Genomic DNA, 19,018 nt, shown 5'->3' on the forward strand with positions numbered 1-19,018 from the left:
TCCTTCGCGCTCAGAACGGCGACTGCGAGTGGACCTGTCCGCGGGGCTCCGCCCGCTCCTTGGTGCCCGAGGCGTTGGGCACGTGGCTGTGGCGGTGAGCGGGGGCACCGATGGGAGCCTCCAGCGCCGCTGCAGAAATAACGCAGCGCGGCCGTAAGCACCGAGAGATAAACCAGAAGTACTGCTGCGATGAGGAGACGCAGCTCGGGAAGTGCAGCCGCTGAGCGTGCTTAAAGACGTTGGTGTACTGTTCTCGGAGCACGGTTTTTGTCGTGGCCATCCCCTTCAACTCACGTTGGATTCCTCGATTGGATTCCACTGCTGTAAATGTAAAACAGCTATTAACCCGGTTTCTTACATAGACGTTGGGCTAAGTTTGTAGGAGTGTTTGGGCATCGTTCTATTAAGACCTGCCAAATTTTGGAGATTTAGTCACACCTGAGACCTACTCATAGAAGTGTTCAGGAACAGTCATTCTACATTCTCTATTCTTAAATAGCTGTCAAAGAGTTTTAAAATTTAACATAAACATCTCTCCTGTTTCTGAATGAAAATGTCTATGTGTGAGCTTCCAGGATGGAACATGTATACTGTGCGTTTACCGTGATCGAGTTTCTTACGCAAAGCTCATAGTCTTCATTAAAGTCTGTGCTGCCTTTTGGTCACCATAAATTGCTGCATTTCTCACCAGATGGACAGCAATGTACAACTGTTGATTTAGAAGACTACTGCAAGTCACAACAGCTTCAAACTAATAGTCACTGGGAAGCACAGCAAATTCTTGAAAGCTATAGAGGTGATATTGTGAATGGTACCTGCACTATTTAATAAGCAGTGCTTTAGTGAAGTTTAAATACCTTGCTCTGGAAATAACTGTTTTAAATAATCCAAACAGAAACGAGAATGAAATACCAATAAGGAGGACTAAGTATGTCATCAAAATGTCAGAAATGGTGATGGGGTTTATATAATCACTAACTGCACATCTCCCATAAAAATGTTCTGCTATATCCCAATCAGGGAAAGTTTCTGCTTTTGCTGTCACCACTTCTGTCTCAAATATTTTTTCAAGATTGCATAATACTTCTGAAGACTAGCAAAATGGTTACTCTGCCTTTTTTAAATCAGCTTTTGAATAGCCTCAGTGTTCCTGCTTCCCTTTATCTACTCCGGCCACAGATGATTCATGACCATCTGGAAACTGCACTTCTCCTTACTAAGTACCTTTTTAGTCTCATCAGTTTGCTTTCATGTAGCAACTTTTATTAATAAATATCCTGACTTACGACTTCCCAGTAATGGCTACATGAAATAATTTGCATACATCAGAAGAGTGATGCAGAGGAGATGAGGAGTATCATGAAAAACAGCTCTGTGTCATTCTTTCCCAAGCATTCAACTTGTATCTGACAAGCAGTTGTCCTCTTTGCAACCTTACTTTTCAGTTCGGCTATAGAGTTTTCTTTTTCATGGTAAAGTAGTTTCCATTTGTCATCACTGACTGAGGTGACAGATCTCTAATGAAAGGAATTTAGTTACAAATAATTAACCCATACACAGAATAGAAATTTCTGCCTCAGCACTGTTTCCTATAGATTTTGTAGTAGTTTCTACTCTTCTATCTCCCTGTTATTTATGTAGTAGCATAATGGACAGGTGTCTTTTTCCTAGACATTAAATGGAAATGAATTGAAGGTAGGGTGTAAGTAGAGCATTGCTGCTGTTCTTTATTTCTACTGTTGTTTCATTACCTTCTTACATCTCCTTTCTGCCTTTTTTTTATTTTTTATTTTTTATTTTCTTTCCACAATTTTACTTTACTTTTTATTTTACACTACTCTTTATATATAATCTTGCAAATGCTGGTTTTATATATAATTTTAAAGCTCTTCGCTATTGCATCAGCTGGAAAAACGAACGCTTCAGGAGTAAAGGTTACCAGGAAAAGAAATAGCTGGGTTTGGAATGATTACGCTCATGAAATGAAAATGACAGTGGTGGTAGTGGGGAAAAATCAGATGTTGGCCATCTCTCCAAAAGCAACACTTGTGGAGTCACCTTTAGCTTGCATTTGGTCACTCTCCGTTTGGTTATTTGCATGGTTAGTCTTCATGATCATGAAGTAGGTTGGGAGCTTGTGAGTTGTCTTCTCACTTATATTAGTTGGTTTTGTTTACTTTTATTTTTAATGAATATATCACGTGGAATTGCTACGTATGAGACAGGCTGCACACAATGATAAGACTATCTGGTGGCTTTGACTCAGACTGAGCACTTTGTGAAATTTGGCATGGGGAAACTCAGAGAAGTGCCTTTTTCATATATGCATATAAAATAAATAAAACATAAAAGGCAGTAAATATGCATAATTTATTAATACTCTTCTTCAAACCAAAACAAACAGAACTAGAAAATTGGTTAAACCCCCAAAAAACGCAAATGGTTTTGTATGTCAGAAAAAATCCTCTTGTTGGTTTTGTGCAACGATAACAAATGCAGTTTTTGTCCTACATAGAAGTTCTTTTCTATACAGCCTTTCACATTTTGTTTAGTTAACAGCCTGCGTTAAAGTTGCATAGCTAAAACTACATAAGATAGAATGCAGCAGATGGTAGATGATCAAAAAGTCTACATCTTTCTCCTTGATGTTCAGTATTTCAATGCAGTTGCTGAATAGAAACAAGAAATGCTGTATTCAGCGTTAAAGAACTGGTGAATACATGAAAAACCATTATGGACTATAGACAAGAGTACAATATTAGAGAGAGAAAAAAATAAAAATAAAACCTTGTATAATGGTACAAAATGTTAAACACTGGCTGGAAAACAGTAATTGACTAATTAATACATATGAAGTCCTTAGATAACATCAAAATTGAAGTCTCTATAGTTGTTACGTCTTAAGTATATTCAAAAACTCTCCCTCCTTTTTTAAAAGACGCTCTTTCTGTTCTTTCATGCCTTGAACATTCATCTTCTTTTGCAGTATCACAGACCATTTGGTAAACATAACAACTGAACCTCCTGTTAGGCTTCTGTTCTATATGCAATACAATATCTCTGTCAAAGTAAACTTCATGACTGTAAGTCTGAAATGAGAAAAATAATTCTGATTGCAGTCTCAATTTCCACAGCTTGATAACATTGATTTCCAATAATTAAGATTTTCTGATAAAGTAACTACTGTCTGATGGAATACTTAATTTATTTGAGTCATGATTATATTTAGTACAAGTCTCATCCATAACACTAAGCAACACAATTTATCTACCCACTTCAAATCTGAATGAAAAATTAATGCATTTAGTGGTAGGTAAATAGGAAAGGGGAAATGTTAGTGTCAACAACCAAACAAAAAAAAGAATGCTCCTCACCACATCCCAGGATTCCAGTAATGGAATACTCTTAAGTAGAATCCCATGTTCATTACAGCGTAAATCAAGGTGAGCTCTTCCATCAGCTCCTATTTCAGTAACTGCCACAGTGGATAACAAATCCAGTTCATCTTCATAGTCTACAATTTTGAATGTCTTAGGAAAAACAAAGCCTTAAGTTTACATATGAAACAATTTCACATTCCCTGAAGAACTGGAAAGTATTTTGGCATCACTCTGCCAGCCTGATAGCCAACAAGCATCTTTCCTAACACAAGGTTTCTAACTTAGGTTGGTGATATTCCTTAAGACAGGAAGAGAAGAAAGTGATGTTCTGAACAATGTACAAGTAGATGCATTCTAGATATGACAGGATAAATAGATAACGGATAAAGAATTAAAAAATTAACACAACTAATGGTTACAGGCACTGCACCTGTAACAGGAATGACTTCTGTCTTGCTAAACTTCTTTAATCCATACTCACTACATCAGTTACCTCTTGTTCTGGGTCATCATCCAGCAAGTTAAGACGTTTTTTCACCACTCGACCTGAAGATGTTACAGTAACAGAGCTGTTCACCTTTGGAGAAAAAGAACAGCCCTGGACTTAGAGAGTTATAGTTTCATCATATCTATTTGACAACATACCTAATTCATGTCGTCTGCTTTCTGACATTGCTTTAATCTCTGGAATTGTGTCATGCCTTCTGCTCCTGACCTTGCCTTAATCTCTGGAATCTTGTTTTATTTATTAGCAATACATAGCCTTATTGCTGCCATCTGTTCTTTATGAGGGCTTATGAACTTGGTGGCTTTAGGTGAGGTATAACTGATGTTAGTAATTTATAGGTTCTCATTCCTGTGGAGGTAGCAAAGTTTCTCCACTACCATTTTTTTTAGAACTGTAGTTACTGTAGCCAAGATGCTGGAATGAGAATGAAGTTACACCAATTTGCTTCATAATCTTAATTCCAGGAGACAGTCAAAGTAGCATCTTAAACCACCACAGCTGCTTTCATTGCATTCATCATCACTAATGCAAAAAATATTCAAAATTGGCATTATCAATACCTTAATGGAGGTCAAAAGTAAAAAGCAGATTACAGACAGGATTCAACAACTCTAATTTTTTAGCTTTTATTCCAACAGAAAGTTGTCTACTCAACTCCTAAATAATTGAAGGCAATCCATTAGATGACAAAGCTTATCCTTTCTGAATTAAATAGAACTCCTGATACAGATTTTTAATATACAAACTTTTCTCCTAAGAAAGCTTCAAAATTAGTATCACTGACTACTGGGAACTTTACAGGACTCATAAATGATTAAAAAAAAAGCCTTTGCTTTCTATAAACTATATACATTGAAGGAAAATGACACAGCCTTACAAAAAACTGTTCTTCCTAATTGTGTTCTTTGAACTTTTTTGACATTTGTGATAGAAAAATGACAAAAGCACTCTATAGATTGCAGGAAACAATGGAGGTGATTTAACAGCTCATTTCTGTCAGAGGTTCAGATCATTCCCTTGCCACTTGGTTGTACTATTCTCTACTGTTTCAGCTCCAGTTCAACTCACCAGGTAAGCAAAATGAGTACTCTTTTTTTTCTTCTTCTTCTTTTTCTTCTTTTTTTTCCCAGGGCTGCTATCTACTATGTTATTGCACTGAATTGGCTCACCAAGGGTTACCTGAATGCTAAACTTGTCACAAGTGTGCAGGTATACACAGAAGGGAAGAGTCACACTTCTTGAAGGAATGTACTATCTCTGTTATCTTACAAAGACTTACCCATAATTTATGAGACTTGAAACATTTATAGCATTTGTATAACCAACTCAGCAGAGCATAAACAAAATTATCCTTGGTGATACCTTAATTTGAAGGAATCTGCCACCATCTTGTAAGTATGTTTTACATCACTGGTACAGTTATATTGCACACCTTAACTTAAAAAACCGGCTTGAGAATTCAGAAAACTATCCTGAAAATATAACTTCTTTTCAAAATTTCTTTCATATAGCTTTAAAAAGACCAGTGAAAACAAGGAGTGTCAAAGAGCTTTGAGTTATAACCATTAAACACATTGATTGCTCATATTCATTTCAGAACACCTCATAATTGCTCAAAATTATGCACTGTCATCTCAAATGTTAGAAATTCCTGTTAAACTCACACAGTTTTCTCTGTTGGCCATGATTATAAAGTCTTCTGCAATTTCTATTTGGTCTGTATTATCTTCAACTTCTTTAAGTTTCAAGACTCTACCAAAGAGACAAAAATCACAAAATGAGTATACATTCATATCCATTTACTACAATACTTCTATATTTTTAATCTAAAAGATCAGCTGTATTAAAACCATCAGAAATAACTGAAATTGAAATAAATTATTTTTATAATTTATGTGTATCACTGAAATTTTAGCACTGTTGTTCTGAATTTTTTTTAATATCAAATTCTACTACTGCCTGCGAATACACACACTCTTCATCTAGAAATCTGCCGATGTTTCTTCCAGGGCTCCTGATTCTGACAAATTTATAATTTTTCCAGTTTCTAGGAACTGATGACAATGTTTTGCCCACAGATTATCGAACTACTGAATTTATTCAGTTATGCAACTTTCTTCCTAGTGAAAACAAGACTTGAGGAAAAAAAAAGTCATACTTTATCAAATTTGGTCCCACATGGATTATTCTGCCCGACATATCTGGATGGAAATATATCCAATCAGGTTCCAGTGAACAGCATTTCATATCTTGTATACCATTTTTTGCCTGAAGAAGGAAGGGAAAGCTTAGAATATTAGTATACTTAAAGCCTCACAGATGTAAGTAGAGGGGAAATACACAGCTCTTCTCCACAAACCTCTGAAGGTTTATAAATATTGCTCTGATAAACATGACCAGAAAAGAAGGCAGAGGAACAAAGTAACAAATAAATAAATGAATAAAGACTCCAACAATTCTAATTTTCAAGGGTACTCAGTATGGAACTGTTTCAATGTTTCTTTCAATTTGCAATAAACACTCACTTTGTACCATGACTGTATGTGCAGCCTCTCCTAAAACTATGCAAAATGAAATGAAACCTACATTCTGCAAACCCTTGAACAATTCTAGTAATCTGAGGAGACATGAGAAATGTAGTAGCACAAACTTCATCTTGTGCTTCAGGCCTCAGGCTCAGCCTTTCTTGTGCACAAATATTTATGGAGCGTGCAAGCCTATAGTAACTTGTGATTTCAGATGCAAATGATGCAAATTGATCAAAATCTTCAAGTTTTGGCAGGTGCTTTCTGCTGTTAAATTCAGCTGACTGATCATTCAAATTTTCAAATGCATGTAGAAAAAACTAGATGGGAAAGGTTTGCACAAGTCCCTTTGAATCTAAATTGATCTTCACCTGTGATTATGAAAGACGTTCTGAAGCTAAAAGAAACAGGAGGAGGATCACCGATATGATCAGGCTAATAAAAGAGATAAGAACATTCACATATGAGAAGTTTTTTAGTAAAGAATCCTCAAGTAAGAGGCCAGAAACTCTTCATATAAATATCTTCATGTCAAATGCAGATCCAAAATAAAATTTGAGACAGTCATCTCACATAAAAGAATATATGATGAATAGTACATAAAAGAAAAAAAAAAAAAAAGGGATGCTGGATTAAGCTGAGTAATAACATCTTTCTAGAGAGAGAAAATGTACAAATCAAGGATACACCACAAACATTAAGGAAGCTTGTTCTGCGATTTCTTAAAATGCCAACTGGTAGGCTGCCCAATTGGAAGTGCATTAAGATGTTTTCACACAAGGAATTAGGTATGAGATTCTGCTCGACTCTTTAAGTTCTGAATACAAAGCTATGTAGCACTGGCAGTGCTACGATTATATTGCAATGAAGGAAATATCAGAAGCAATAGTATTTCAGAAGAAAATATGACTTCACTGGATGGTAAACAGAATGCTGTAGGGCAATCCCTGTGAAGGCACCGCAGTGGAAAATGAATACTTCGTTACCTTCAGCAATGCTCAGAAGGAGAGATGAAGACAAACATGACACACGTTTATTTCAGAGAAGCTACTAACTCAATATATTACCAAAGCATTGTCTTTCAGAGAACAAATATAGAAGACTCCTCTATGTTTTTTCTTGTTAGGTGTGATGATATAATGCCAAGGAAAACCTCCAATTTGAAATGCATTCTCCAGAGAAGATGCTTCAAATAGCAAAGGTGGAGTATCTGCAAACACGGGGTAATGTTAAGACCATTAGTAGAAGAACAATCATAATTCTGTTGATCCTTACAAGTCTAAATTAAAATAAAGCTGTTAACTCTTCAGAACTTTTGAAGACAAATGGAAATATACTGGCTGTCATAATTCTTCTAGCACCAGCAACACTTTCTCACCTAGCATCCAGGCACATATACATATCTGCAGTTCCCTTTGGAAGCTTACTGAGTTCTCACATCTTCATGCTGAACTACTTTCCTGATATCTTTGACTTACTTCATTCCAAATGAGCTGGATACGCGAAGACTTAGCAAATAGTTAAAATCAGTCCAGCTCATCTGAATGAGAGTGGACAAAACCATGAACAGATCAAATGGCAGTCAAATCGCGTATCAAAAAGATCACTATTCTCTTGAGAAAAATAACTAAACTAAATAGCTAAATGTCCTTTCCTGTAGTACAACAAAATAGTGTAGACCACAATGAATTCAATCTGTAGCTGAGTTCTTAGAAAAAAACAAAACAAAACAAAACAAAAAAACAAATCAAAGAATTCTTCTAATTAATGGCAAAAGCAGTCTAGTTCTATCTTGATTTCAGTTGGGATAAATTAGACAGATGTAACACACCATTCATACAAATACTCTGTGTACTAAATGAGAAAAGTGTCTTGGAAAGAAATGACCTCTCGAAAACTTTGTAAATAAAAGCAACTTCTACAGCTGCTTTGACTCCATCAGTTTTAAAATGAAAGAACAGTTCTTTTTAACAGTACAGAGAAATGCTTATTAAAAAAAAAAGAAAAAGAAAAAGAAGGACAAAACATGGAGGAAATCTGCAGAGGGAATTTAAGCAGGCAGAATGTAAATACTCAAGCTGAATTATTGTGAGGAGGGCAAGGTTCTTATCCGGACTTTCTTTTTCCCAAGAGTTTGATCCAAATTTTGATTCGTCCTTGCCCTGCTTAGTCTAGATAATTAACCAAACTGTAGCTGATGGTGCCAAGATTTTGCAGGACATCAGCAATTATGGTTATATAGTGCTTCCCACTTTTTCTTTCATGTTTCTCAGAACATAGCCCCTTTATACTGACTTTGCTGTCTATGGAAATGAAGTTTTTCCTGAGCTAGAGAAAGGTTCTCTTCCTAGATGTCTTTTGCATTAACACATAGGAAATGGGAGACTGTGTGCAAGATGTAATGAAGTATACAGTTTGTAAAAACAGAGGTAAGAAAGCATGGAGAATGTTGAGGATGGAGGCATAAGCAAAGGACCTGCAATTATTAACATCTGTCAGAAGATGAAAAACAGGTCAAGAAAACTTGTAACATTTCACTTTGTAGACTTTTTTATTTTAAATAATGAATATATAATAAGGCCCATGAAAAATTCTACTGGATGGACTAAATGGTAGATTTAAATGTTTTTTTCCAGTAATACAACCATCAGAAGCAGTAGAGGCTGCTGCTAAGATACGCTTTTCTTTTTTATGCTCATTTGCCAAAATTCTAAGGCTGCAGCCAGCTCTGCAGTAGCGTGACTCTGCTGCCTCACCTCCCCAGTACTGTTATGTGTCACTTGCTCTTGTTGCTCAACATTTTGTTTTCATTATTCCTGAGTCCTTCCCCTAGCAATGTGAGTTTTGAGTCTCTAGATTGAGCCTCTTTGTTCATTTCCTTAGAACTCTCAAGTCTCATCTAAACATAAGCCACAAAGTTGTTCTTGGCAGCACTAACATATATTTGTTCTAATTTGTTGTGGAAAAGAAAAATGAGCAAAATATCTTCTCTGTTTTTTGTTAATTGAATTTACTGAATCCTATGATAATCAGTCAAATTACAATTTTACATTCTTGTCCTTCAGAAGATGACATAATGAAGATCTATAGTTACCTTGTCTTTTCTTTCAACTGTGGCCAAAATTAAATTTCTTACCAGTCAGTAGCTATAAAAGCTGTGGTAAGTACATAGTAACCCATGTGTTTTTATCTCTTTATTCCTCCTCTTGGGTACCTCAAACACCATAAAAAAGCATCAAATTTGAAGGGATTGCCATCCCTTCTGGCAATTTCTGTAGGGACAGTAGGACTAAGTAGGAAAATTCTGAACAGTTAAATTATGGTAAATACAAGTTTAAACTCTGCAGCTGTTAAAATCTTACTCACTGAAGCATTACATTACACTGAAGATTCAGTCAGCCATTTCACTCTTAGAAGAGAAACAGCTCCATAAAAAAACCACAGGAATGCAACTAGCAGCAAACAGCAGCCACGGCAAATGTTCATCTAAGTTCAAAGCTTCCTAACCACAAATTTTTAAATATAATTCAAGATCAAAAACATTTCTCCCCCAGCACATGGGTTTTGAATATCATAAACAAAAACTATAGTGATTCATAGGACGTGAGAACATATCAACTATAGAATTCCTTTCTAAGCTCCCACAGTGTTTTCCAAAGGGCCTATAGAATTACATTCTGGTTTAGCAGAGAGGAAAATAAGGAGAAATAAATAGACATCAAATACAGTAGCCTATCACTGTTTTGATAAAACACTGCATTATACTTGAAAGCTTTAACTATTAATTCTGCATTTTATCTTTGTGCATTTCCTCAAGTTTATGTGAATCAGTTTTGGTTTGTATGCTATTATCTAATATTGTTTGTAAACATAAAGGTGAAAAACATTTTATGGGAAGAGCCTCCTATAAAGTATTTACTACAGAAACCTTCAAAAATTAAAGGAAAAAAGCATGCCTTATTTGATTTTGGTGAAACTTACTCCCACCTCGAGTGTCTCACTTGAAATTTTTAGAATTTCTAAAGGGAAAAAAAAGTTTCACAGCTTTTGGTCATTTATTAAGATTCTTATCATCAAATTTTAATGTTAGAGGCACCAGTAGAGATGAATGTCAGGCTTCAAAGAAATTAAAATCATTACATAAAGCAGAACATTGATAAGTTACTGATTTGAGGCACGAGGATAGTTTTTAAGGTATCATTTCTTCTTTCCTTGGGAATTAACCTTACTGAAACTGGCACATTTCCAATAATTAGAAATATCAAAATGCAATTTGGACAAGCTACATACTATCTCACTAATTCTCTCTGATTAAATTCTCTTTCATCTTCTGCTTATGTGTTATATACAGTTTCTAGGTATCAGTAACAGCTGTTGTAGCCCTTTCTCTTTCCCTGAGCAGTTCTCTCAAAAATAAGGAAGGTGTTTCCATTTCGTGCATTACCTGTGAAGTTTTTAAAATAGATTATGTGCTGTACTAATTTGTCACAGAATCATAGAATGGCTCAGGCTGGGTGCTATTTAATTTATTCTTGCAATTAAAAGTAAAGAAAAGTATGAGTGTACTATAATGAACCTGGAAATAAAGCAACAGCACATTAGGACAGTAGTTTTAATGTTCTTAGTGCTAAAGAGTCATAAATAAACCATGTAGGACAAGATAATACAAAGATCATAAATACCTGTTATTTTAATGTTACATGGAAGACCAAAGGGATACTTTCCCACAACTCCCACTTCACCATTCCAATTGAATTCACATCCCAGATCAAATGGCTGCTCCATGAACTAAAATAATGCAGGACAATTCAGCTTTATTGATGGATATTTACTTGCTTTTTGTTTCAGTGCTTCATTACTACTGCATTCTTTATCTTGCTAGATGCTGCTCAAAGTCTTAATTTGAATTAACATCCGATTTTTTTAATGGAAGAAGGTAAACTTAAAAGGTTCACTGTAGTTCAGGTTCAGATCAAACAAACTTCCATGCCCATCATTTCTAACCATAACATTTTCTTTTGAAACTACAGACTGTGCATAAAAAGCAGCACACTCTGGTCTAGCACGTGTTGAAATGCCTGTCCAGCCCTGTTTCTCATGTTTTGCCACCTGTGACTGGCAAGCTAAAATTTTCTGATAGTATATCCATTCATATCTTCAGGCTGTAAATAGACACAGGCAAGGATTCAATCCTTTGACACAATCCCCATGTACCTATGTGATGTTACAAGTATATTAATGATCTGTTGCCACAAAATAGCACGGACTATATGAAAAATTTCCCATTACCTGTTCAGAGATAGCCTGGAAGTTATACAGCCTGACCAAACCCATGCTATACATTACAATCAGGATTCCATTAGAAATAGCAACGTCTGTTACATTGTTACCAAATACCTGTAAAAAGAAAAATGTTCTATTAAAGAACAAACAATTGAGAGAATGAAAAACCCAAAATTAAGAATATAATCTCAGTAATTAGTTCCTTTTCCTATAACCAAAGTTTTAGTTTAAGAAGGTTCCTATAACTCATCTGTTCTGCTGAGTTTCTCTAATACTTTGCACTGCAGTAACACCTGTGTCAGGTAAGTCACATTCTACAAGAACATTTATTCTCTAATTAATTCTGAGTATATCTTCATATCACGTTGCCCAGTTATCACAAGACATGAATAGATTGTATTGCCTAGCATCCCACAGGAAGCCAATAGGAAAGCTAACAGTTCAATATAAAAGTACTGATTGCAGAACCTCTCCATCACCAGGGTAAAATACTAGTCTAATCATGCCTCTGTGACTGTACAGCTGTACTAACACTAAAGTATCCAGCTGTCAAGAGTACAAATCCTCTCCGAATCCAAATTAGACGCATTCATGAAAAGCCGATTACCCCTTTAGAGATTATGCAGTATTCATTTGTGCTACTCTTTAGAACATCTCCACTGAAAAAAAACACCAAGGAACAAACTAATTCTTAATATTTAATGACAACATGTGAAATTGGTAATTTTTTTATACTGAGATGTTTGGAAGACCAGAGTTTTCTTTTTTTTTTTAAATTCAGAATAGCTGTATGAAGAAATAAGTAAAACAGGCTTAAAATCAATTAAAGAAAAGAAACCCAAAGGCTGGAATACTCCTAATTCTTACTCGTATCTTTCAGTTTGGTCCTGAAAGATAAATTCACCTCTGAGGCCTTGCTTTCTTTCTTTTTTTTTCTTTTTTTTTCTGTTGAGATTATTCGTTTCAGTCCTACTGTCTTCCAGCCCAAACTCTCTTTACCCTTGACATAAAGGATAAAAAGTTCCACTCTGAACTCAGACTTTATTGTGGCGTACCATCTCAGTAAAACTGTTGCATTACATGCATTCTGTAGTATTCAAGAATAACTAATCCTTACTGTAATGTAACAGTTACACAGTACCAATCCCTATCAGGCTTAGCATTGCATTCACTAGTTATTTCCTTGGATGAACATATTCTCAAATTCCAAATTCTACCCTGAACTTATTCCTAGTAGTAACAGTTACTGTGATAAACAGTACAGGCCTAATTGAAGACGGTTTGTTTTGTTTTGTTTTGTTTTTTTACATTTTGCCTTCTATGACCCTGATGAATTCAGCATGCCATCCATGAAAAGATGGAGAATACCCTTGATACTGGTAAAATTTGTGCTTTCCAGTCATAAATGCTAATTTTAAACAGAACAGTGCCCCTAAACTTTCACAGGTCCAAATAAAAAATGGTTAAACCTCCTCTTCCACTTCCCAGCCTTAGCCAAACCCAGCATGAACTAAAACCCACTGGTAACTCTGGACCCCAAATGAGACTGTAGCTCACAGAACTTTGAAGACAGATCCTGCACATTCATACTGTTCCACTTGTAAGATTTATCTAGAACACCTATGACTTAAAATATCTTTTTAACCAAAACACCAGAATTTCCATCAGCTTGACCATCTAAGTATATGCTTATGTAGAAGGTCACAAACCAACCTCAGGAAGGTTGTTTCCTCTTGTCTGATAAAGACATGTATTTATACTGTACCATTTGGTATTTATGATAATACCAAAGTTTGAGTCATTTGATACTGTGTATAGAATCAAAAGACTATTACTAGAAATGGGTGAGAAGCATATCTACGTATAAAGAGGTGAAAAGGACACTACACTTTACAGTTCTCTAGCCTTTAATTACAGCAACTGTAAGAACTGAAGTTCAACACAACAAGGAGTAACCCAGTAACAATTCATTAACATTGTCTCGTCTGGAATTAAGATTCTTCCCCCAGTGCTTCCAACTGTCAGACACTAAAAGAACATCACTGCTCATTAAAAAAAGTTGTGTCCTGAAACATGAAGTATGACTTCTGAAATCGTAGGACAGTTGCCTAAATCATGTCTCTCATACAACTACAGTGCAGATTAAACCTACCTTTTTGTTTATTTCTAGCATTCCAATAAATGACAGAGGCAAAACTTGGAAGACAGCAAGATGAAACAGTACAGACTGTTGGATACCTGCCTGGGAAAGAAAAAGCATTGAACACACATTATACTTGAGATATTTGCTGGCATTAGGATGTCTTTATATTTTACCATAGTAGCAAAGTATAATGTTTCCATATCTGTCCTTGCAAATTTGTGACTGATCTTGTAAAAATTAAAGAACAGTTTTTCAACAAACTTACCTGCCGTGCTGCTGCAGGGAGTTTATTCTGAGCTGACTTCACAACCATTACTTCTTGAGGAGTATCCCAACTTAGGTACCTATTTGTGGTAAGGAAGACTTATCTCAATCACTGTAAAATCATTTAATAATAAATACACTATTTCATGCAAAATGTAACCTATTGTAATTAGGCGGATCCCTGCGTCCAGGCAAACTGCTCAGTATCTGACTGGAGAAAGGCACCTGAACTGTTTGTTCTTTTCAGTAATGCAAAAGCCACTGGACTAGATGCCAAGAACAGCTTATTCCTTATAGAGTTGTGTGAAGACTTCTTAAAGTATGAACATTTACTATATTATTTTTATTCCTTCCCTTCACAAATCACTGCTTTCTTATTCTTCAGTCCAAAGAAGATTTCCAGGAACTCAAAAAACCATGCACCTTGCCAGAAGCAGTAACTGCTGTGCTTTTAAGAATAAAGTGGATAGGATGCCCTATGGAGAAGAATGTTCGTAAGTTGAAAACTGCTTACTTTAACCTTTAAACATATTTTTATTATGTTTTATGAGGTTTACTTTGCAATTCTTAGAAGTTTGCTGCATGGTAGTGCTATTGCACTATCAAAGGCTATGAAATTATCAGAGAAAAGCCAACAGCAGTCTCTTTGTTGGATTTGTATGTGTGTGTGTGTGTGTGTGTGTGTGTGGCTCTTGTGTAACTTGATACCAAATTTGAGACAGTAACTTAAGTTGCTGAAGTGATTCTAGAGCAAGAGAAATACTCCAGGAAAACTGGTAGACAAACAAACCTATGTATGATTGTGTTCCTAAGGTTTTATGAGCTGTCTTTCACTCTAAGACATCCAAAAACTATGTATCCTCTGATCTGCAGGGAGCGTTTTAAGGTAATCTACTTACATCACATTCAATCACCAGCAGCAATGAAAAATCTGGGAAAACGTGGTAAAGTTTGGTGAGGAACTTGGGGCTTTGCTCTTTCCCCCCTCTCTGTATTTGCAGCAAATTCCCTCCAATTAAAAAATATTTTTTATAGTCCTTTGGCTAGTTATTGTAGGGGTTACCTTTCCAGAGGAATCATCAAAACAAGATTTTCTGAATGCACAGAAATTGGACAGCTTACTATACTGCAAGATAAACATGATTCCTCTTCTCCAGTTTAATACTAATGACTGTTAGCTATATAAACCCTAGCCAATGTTTAATACCTGAATTTGCAGCAGGATCCCGCAAGGTACACTTTTTCCAGTATTTCCCCACAATCAGCAGAGAGACGTAGAAGCCAGTTCTGCACTGTTAAGACTATAAGGGAAGGTTTGTAGTCTGATGGATTTGGTAGCATTTCCCCCTGTGTAACAAAAAGGTTATCATAAAGAAGTTAGTACCAGGACATTACATAACAAGACAGAAATAAATACACAACACTCAAAAACTAAAGATGGAAAGCTTCCTGATAATCACATCAGAATCTCTTGAGTTCATGTCTGTGCTAAATAATCAGCTGTTATACAATTAATTTGATTCCACACTTTTTGCAATGTTATGTGGAAGTGCACAAGTGAAAAATCCTCAAGAGGGGGAAATGTTCTTTACAAATAGTCTAAGGAGACTAAGCTCTTACAGCTTACAACCGAGCTAAATCAGTACACATATGAGCACCCATAAAGACCTTTTCTTACGAAACAGTCGAATTGTATTAGAACTATTAGTTGCTTCAGAAAAAATAACACAAAAATGTAACCCAAGGAGACAAAGAATGAGAAGTCGAACAGTGTGGCATCAAATGTGTCAAGATTTTACAGCTATGGAAAAGATTATCAGTTTGAAGTCAAATGGAAAATCCATTTGTAATAGCAATGAACTGTTCTGATTTTGAACTAAAAGATATTCAAATTGCGTGATATTACTATACCATAGGCACTAGGAAGAACAACCCAGAAATACTGATTGCATTTTTCATTTCTCTTTCCTGTGTGTTCCAGACTACATCTCAGCAGGGTGCTCCCAAGTACAAAATATTATAGTTTAAAATTCCACCAGGTGAATCAGACATTTCAAACCAAACAAAATAACCCGTGGATGAAGAAATACTTTTTCTTCTCTTTACAGTGCTCAATGAAAAATGGCTAATTGAATTGACTAACTTCTCTTAAATTTTACCTTTTTTGTGAGAAAACAGAACAAGCTTCAGTCTAAATACTGCAGCAAGACTATCTATGTATGAGTATCTATGAATGTAAGGGAAGAAAGGAGGAAAATTAATTAAAATAATTAACTAGAAAGGAGAATAGCTTGTGGACAGAATTACTTTGATAGGCCTTTTTTATATAAAATGTTAACATCTGGTAAAAAAAAGAAACAAAACTCCCATTTACTGCCCTTAATAACTCAAAAATAAAGAAACAAAACAGAATTTATGTTGTAAGGAATTAGAATTGAGTTGCATAAGCGTAAAGGCACAATTTTTAAAATCTTCCACAGATGTTCATGAAAAAGCACTTAAATGCACTGTTGAAAAATTCAGAGTATACCCCTAAGCATACCTTCTGTCAAAATAAGCATATGATGCAAACCTTGAATGACTTTGCTCACAACAAATGTTGACAAAAACAGTTAACAGGGAAAGAATGCTCTATTCTAAATCTGTTCCTTTGAAAGATATTAATTTGTTTTGCAAAACAGTGCTCTAGTAAAAAGTATTCTTACCAGTGGGCATTCCAATAATAAAGCATCTTCTATTTTTTCTGACTTAGAACACTTTGGCTTTTGATAAAGTATTCTTGGCTCTTGTGCAATGCTGGAGGAAAATGATTGCTAATCATTAGTCTACTTTATAAACTACTTTCTATCACAAGTAATTTCATACACTTATATAAATCCTACCTCTTTTGGTAAGTCAGAAATCTACATGCCTTAATTTTCCTTTGTAAATGCTATCTGAAATTGCTCTCAAAGTAAGGCCTATAAATAAATGTAGTATAAAGTAATGCTTAAAACCAAACCTTTTCTAAGTTTTTGTTAAAGCAAGCAGAACAAGATATACTTAAAAGTACTGTTGTTACTTTAGTAATATCCATTAACAAGAAAACATATTCCAAAAACTAAGAATCATATTGAAGCCTTGCTCTGAAGTACTTCCAGAGTTCCCTTTCCTAATATAAAGGCATCGCATAACGTACAAATATTTTTAAAAACCTGATACTAGCATAAAATCTTCATAGCATGTGTAGTTTTCTCCTTAGGGAGAAGTTGAGACAAAGATAAACCTTCAAAGACATTTGTCTTTTATGTTTCATATTGCACCATCTCAATATTGTTCTGACCATGGCTTAAGCCAGTTCTCCTAGTCCCTACTCCTTTCCCACGTGGGATGGCTGAGGACTGATGTGAGCGGGACCCCCAGCCCCTACTCTGCCCTGTGCTGCTTCTGAGCTGTGCCTCTGCAGCGTTCATGGAACAGGAAAGCATGTCAGAGAACTGATCTGCTCAAAAGTAAATTCCACTCAACTCACAGGGACAGTTGAGAAGGGTAAAGTTTGCTATATGTTTCAAGCAGTTGTGATGTTAGAACTGCAAGCCAAGTCAACTTTTAATTGTAAATGTATTACCTGCTGATACAGCATCGGTAGTTGTCTAAGTAAATTCTTCCTCTTTCATAAGCAATAGGAGATGCAGAATGCGTTGTCCAAACATTCTTGAATTTAGTACTTTCCTGAAACAGACAGAGGCTAGAACTGTGATGGACTTGTGAAAAAATTGCATTTGGAAAATCCTTGCTCCTGCAGCTTGATAACTGAGTTTAATGGAACCTTTCCTTTTGTACGAGTGCAGCAGTTTTTTGGGTTTTATTTTTTTTAACAAAATACTTTTAAAGAGAAGACTTCTCTCTCTTAAAAACTAAATTAAAATAACTCTTTACTAGCTTATGGACAGCATGTGCAATTAACATTTTGTTATTAACTGCCTCCATTAGAACTGGCAATTTTCATGTAAAAATATTAAATCAAGGATAAAATCCCCCACTGTGTAAATACGCACATACCATTCCTTTATACATAAGTAATTGAATTTACTGAGCATTGCTTCCACTTTACTCTTGGTGACTGGTATGAAAGGCAGAAAGGCTGACTGTACAGTTATTTGCAACATCAGCCGGAAGTGGCACATTCTCACATGGATGGTTAAAGGCGCCTACTGCAGACACCAGCAGCTCTATCCCCCTAACACAGTGCTACAGAACATAAACATTTGTATAGGCCAGAGGGACTGCCCTCACGTGCCCATATATCTGGCTGCACTGGAGGCTGCTTATCTCAGACAGTACATTTACTGGAAGTCAGCTGTAACACAGCTGCCCACTGGCTGCCACGCCAGCTGTCAGTGCAGGGCTGTCAACTACTGCACAGCAGCAGTAATCATTCTTAAATGAAACATTTAGTCTGCAACTGGCGTAATTTCTCTATTTCTGTAACAGAAATGTCACCGACACGTTAAGGTATGTTTGTTTACCTGCAGACCTCTGCTGATTTTCTTATTTTGCTTTGAGAACTCCCCAAAACGTTACAGAATTAATATTAGCCATCTTAAGGGATGGAAGAAGCAATATGAGATCTCATAAGAGGCAATTTCTAACGTGAACATGAAATTTACAGGCGCTTCTGCTGTTTCTTCACCACAGTACTCCGTAGGTTTCTGAGTCTCGCTAAATACAGGTACCGGTTTCTAACTCTCTCGGCTGCACTCTTGTATTCCCTCCCCAGACTTGCTAGCGCGACCCAGCGACTTCCGAAACGCGCGTCCCGCCCGGGCCGCCCTTACCTGGCAGAGGATGGTTCTCAGAAGCCCCATGTTCTTCCGGAGGGCCACGCCGGCGTCCCGGGCGTAAAACCCGTGGGCCCTACGGCCGAGCAGGCGGC

At 36.1% G+C, this 19,018-nt stretch overlaps 1 protein-coding gene across 1 annotated transcript; it reads right to left on the bottom strand.

The window, feature by feature from the left end:
• Positions 1 to 2,351: 2,351 nt before the first annotated feature.
• Positions 2,352 to 19,012, bottom strand: DCAF17 (DDB1 and CUL4 associated factor 17). Its single transcript, XM_010713738.1, has 14 exons — positions 18,921 to 19,012; positions 17,711 to 17,814; positions 16,809 to 16,899; positions 15,311 to 15,450; positions 14,105 to 14,183; positions 13,849 to 13,938; positions 11,703 to 11,810; positions 11,096 to 11,201; positions 7,481 to 7,623; positions 6,047 to 6,156; positions 5,553 to 5,640; positions 3,874 to 3,957; positions 3,375 to 3,530; positions 2,352 to 3,089 (listed from the first exon to the last, which is right to left on the bottom strand). The coding sequence occupies exons 1-14, from the start codon at positions 18,948 to 18,950 to the stop codon at positions 2,901 to 2,903; spliced, it is 1,518 nt and encodes a 505-aa protein (XP_010712040.1). The 5' UTR covers positions 18,951 to 19,012; the 3' UTR covers positions 2,352 to 2,900.
• Between the last annotated feature and the right edge of the window lie 6 nt (positions 19,013 to 19,018).

The sequence above is a fragment of the Meleagris gallopavo genome, chromosome 7, assembly GCF_000146605.3.
Source record: "Meleagris gallopavo isolate NT-WF06-2002-E0010 breed Aviagen turkey brand Nicholas breeding stock chromosome 7, Turkey_5.1, whole genome shotgun sequence".
Classification (NCBI taxonomy): domain Eukaryota; kingdom Metazoa; phylum Chordata; class Aves; order Galliformes; family Phasianidae; genus Meleagris; species Meleagris gallopavo.

What these genes read in the sequence shown, in the direction of transcription:
- DCAF17 (XM_010713738.1), bottom strand. Translation starts at nt 18,950, where the DNA reads ATGGGGCTTCTGAGAACCATCCTCTGCCAG. An exon ending in TGAGAACCATCCTCTGCCAG is followed by an intron (nt 17,815 to 18,920) that starts GTAAGGGCGGCC and finishes TGTCTGTTTCAG; the next exon opens with GAAAGTACTAAATTCAAGAA. An exon ending in TACCGATGCTGTATCAGCAG is followed by an intron (nt 16,900 to 17,710) that starts GTAATACATTTA and finishes ATTTTCCTCCAG; the next exon opens with CATTGCACAAGAGCCAAGAA.